At 53.3% G+C, this 2,500-nt stretch overlaps 1 protein-coding gene across 1 annotated transcript in view; it reads left to right on the top strand.

Moving 5' to 3' along the window:
- Positions 1-2,452, top strand: part of LOC101856576 (aerolysin-4-like) — a 2,622-nt gene extending 170 nt beyond the window's left edge. The window contains exons 1-2 of the mRNA XM_005099116.3: positions 1-200; positions 481-2,452. The exon at positions 1-200 is cut by the window's left edge and continues 170 nt beyond it. Coding sequence (XP_005099173.1) covers positions 551-2,419 — 1,869 coding nt within the window. The 5' untranslated portion in view covers positions 1-200; positions 481-550 and the 3' untranslated portion in view covers positions 2,420-2,452. The remainder of the gene's footprint in view (positions 201-480) is intronic.
- Positions 2,453-2,500: the final 48 nt, after the last annotated feature.

Raw genomic sequence — 2,500 nt, 5'->3', positions numbered from 1 at the left:
GAGACGGTGCACTCACTACAGGCAGGAGAAGGTGCACTCACTACGGACAGGAGACGGTGCACTCACTACAGACAGGAGACGGTGCACTCACTACAGACAGGAGACGGTGCACTCACTACAGACAGGAGACGGTGCAGGGTGCACTCACCACAGACAAGACAGTTCTAGAAGCGTCCAGCCACCAGCCTCCTAATTCCGCGGTAGGTAGCCGGCCTGAGTTCTTGGTGGTGAATCTCTGTCTGTCTGTCTGTCTGTCTGTCTGTCTGTCTGTCTGTCTGTCTGTCTGTCTGTCTGTCTGTCTGTCTCAATAATACTATTTATCATCACAATTTATGTCCTGCTTGTCGCGTGCATGCGTGAGTGAGTGCAAACGAACTTTGGTACACCACTGCCGTTGTAAACGACCGAGACAAATTTCTCCCAGTGAGATAAATAAAGAGTGTCATTGCCGTTAACGTCATTTGTCTCTTTTCTCTCCAGAATTTCAGACTGTCAGTTCTTCAACAACAGACCAGTTTTCCACAAGGCCAACCATCATCTGGACGTGGCTATGGCGAGTTTCTCACAAGAAGCCAGTCGCCGTGTCTGGCTCCTTCTTCTCCTGGTGTCTGCCTGTCACGCCGGATGTAGGAGAGACAACTGGGGGCTCAGTTTTGACAACAGGGACGGCTTGTCCAGATGTTCCGGGAGCAACGAGTACATCAGAGGTTTCTACAGGAATGTCCGACAGATCCCAGACCTCCTTTACTCACTAGAAGAGGCGGTGTGCTGTACCTCACCCAGCCCCTACACTTGGGATAAGACAATGATCTACCAGGCCAACTGGTGGGCCAGTTTTGACAGACCAAACACCTGGAACGTCTGTCCGCCCGGCTTCTTTCTACAAGGCATGCAGCGGACAAAGGGGAGCCAGAGACTGGGGACCATAGAGGAAGGCCGATGTATGAAGCCCGCCTCTCACCCTTACCATTACGGACACTGCTATGACCAGAACATTTTGGCCTCCTTTGACAATGAAGGAGTTAGCCAGTGCAAAGACGACTACTTCGTTACGGGGCTCTTTCGCTCACAGTGCGACGAGTTGTATTGCCTTGAGTACTTAAAGTGTTGCAAAATGGCCCCTCGGCCAGATGCCATCGACTCTCTAGAGAAAGCCAAGACCAAAGTGATGGACAACACGTTGACGGATATGGCTGTGCTCGCTCATTATCTGGGTTTCGCTCACACCTACAGTTGTCGCGTGCCTTTTATCGGGGAGGACTTCCGCCGAGATGGAGACACGTGGCGAGCGGCCAAGAGGGGTCCGTGCACAGAACACAACAACCAACATCGCCTCAGCATCAACTACGCCGACTGGAAGTTCTCCATCAAGAGCATCTCTTTCGGCAGTCCTGTCATACAAGACCTTCAGCCTGAGACCATAGACTCTGGAATCGTGAGAAACAGATTTGCCTTCCCGGTGTCGCATACCATATCACGCAGCAGTCACGTGACACGCACTGTCTCCCACACAGTGACCTCCTCTTGGAGACGTGCCCATGACCTTGGCCTTAGTATCGGGTACACTCCGGGTGTGTTGGGTGGCCTCAGTGGAAGCGCCAGCTACAACTTTCATTACGAGACCTCCTCCTCTACAACAGACTCCACCGGCAAGGAACAATCTCAATCTTTCACCGTCTCTGAGTCCGTGGATATCCCGGCAAACCACGCCGTGAACTACACGTTCATTCTCTCCAAGACTCGCACAACTGTCCCCTACACCGCCAAAGTCCTCATCCACTTTTCCACAGAGTTTGAGAGCTTCCTCAAGTACGGGGGAGGCTTCCACAAGCAGGACACCAACTACCACTACGAGCACCGAGGCAGCAGGGACACGCCCACTTTCCGCTACCGCTTTGGCGGAGACAGACTGGCCTTCTACGAAGCTCTGAAACACCAGAGCGACTCCCTGGCTCGCCCCTGGATGTGGGCGGACATGAAGGCCAACTGGCCTGGTGCTCAAGCCTTGATCAACGGCCTGGCCAGTGAAGGGCGCTACGAGTTCACGCTCACCGGAAAGTTTGATGACGTCAGCGGCAGAGATCTGAGGGTGGACTGGAGAGAGATTTCTCCTGACCCCGCTACATCCGGGGGATTACGGAATCGGAGGTCAGCGGGTCATGGAGGTCATGGAGGTCACATCGCCGGTGCAAGAACCACAACCCCGGACGTCTCAGAAATAGCACCAGCAACAACAGCAGCAACAGCGGCAACAGCGGCAACAGCAGCACAAGATGTGGACAGCGCCACCATAGATATGGTAGCTCGTGAGCGGCCCGGGGACCCACCCAGCGTGTATCCGCCTCCTCCTCGCGTGGGGCTAGACCCCGTGTCCCAAGAACATCAGCCCACAAGTGTACCTATAAATCACGAGGCTTAATACAATACACTCAAGTGTACCTGTAAATCACGATTATGTACTCTATATACAATATATATATATGTGTGTGTGTGTGTATAT

Source organism: Aplysia californica, unplaced genomic scaffold (genome assembly GCF_000002075.1).
Source record: "Aplysia californica isolate F4 #8 unplaced genomic scaffold, AplCal3.0 scaffold00202, whole genome shotgun sequence".
Classification (NCBI taxonomy): domain Eukaryota; kingdom Metazoa; phylum Mollusca; class Gastropoda; order Aplysiida; family Aplysiidae; genus Aplysia; species Aplysia californica.
Note: the sequence above shows the minus strand (reverse complement) of the source record. Positions and strands in the feature narration are given on the sequence as shown.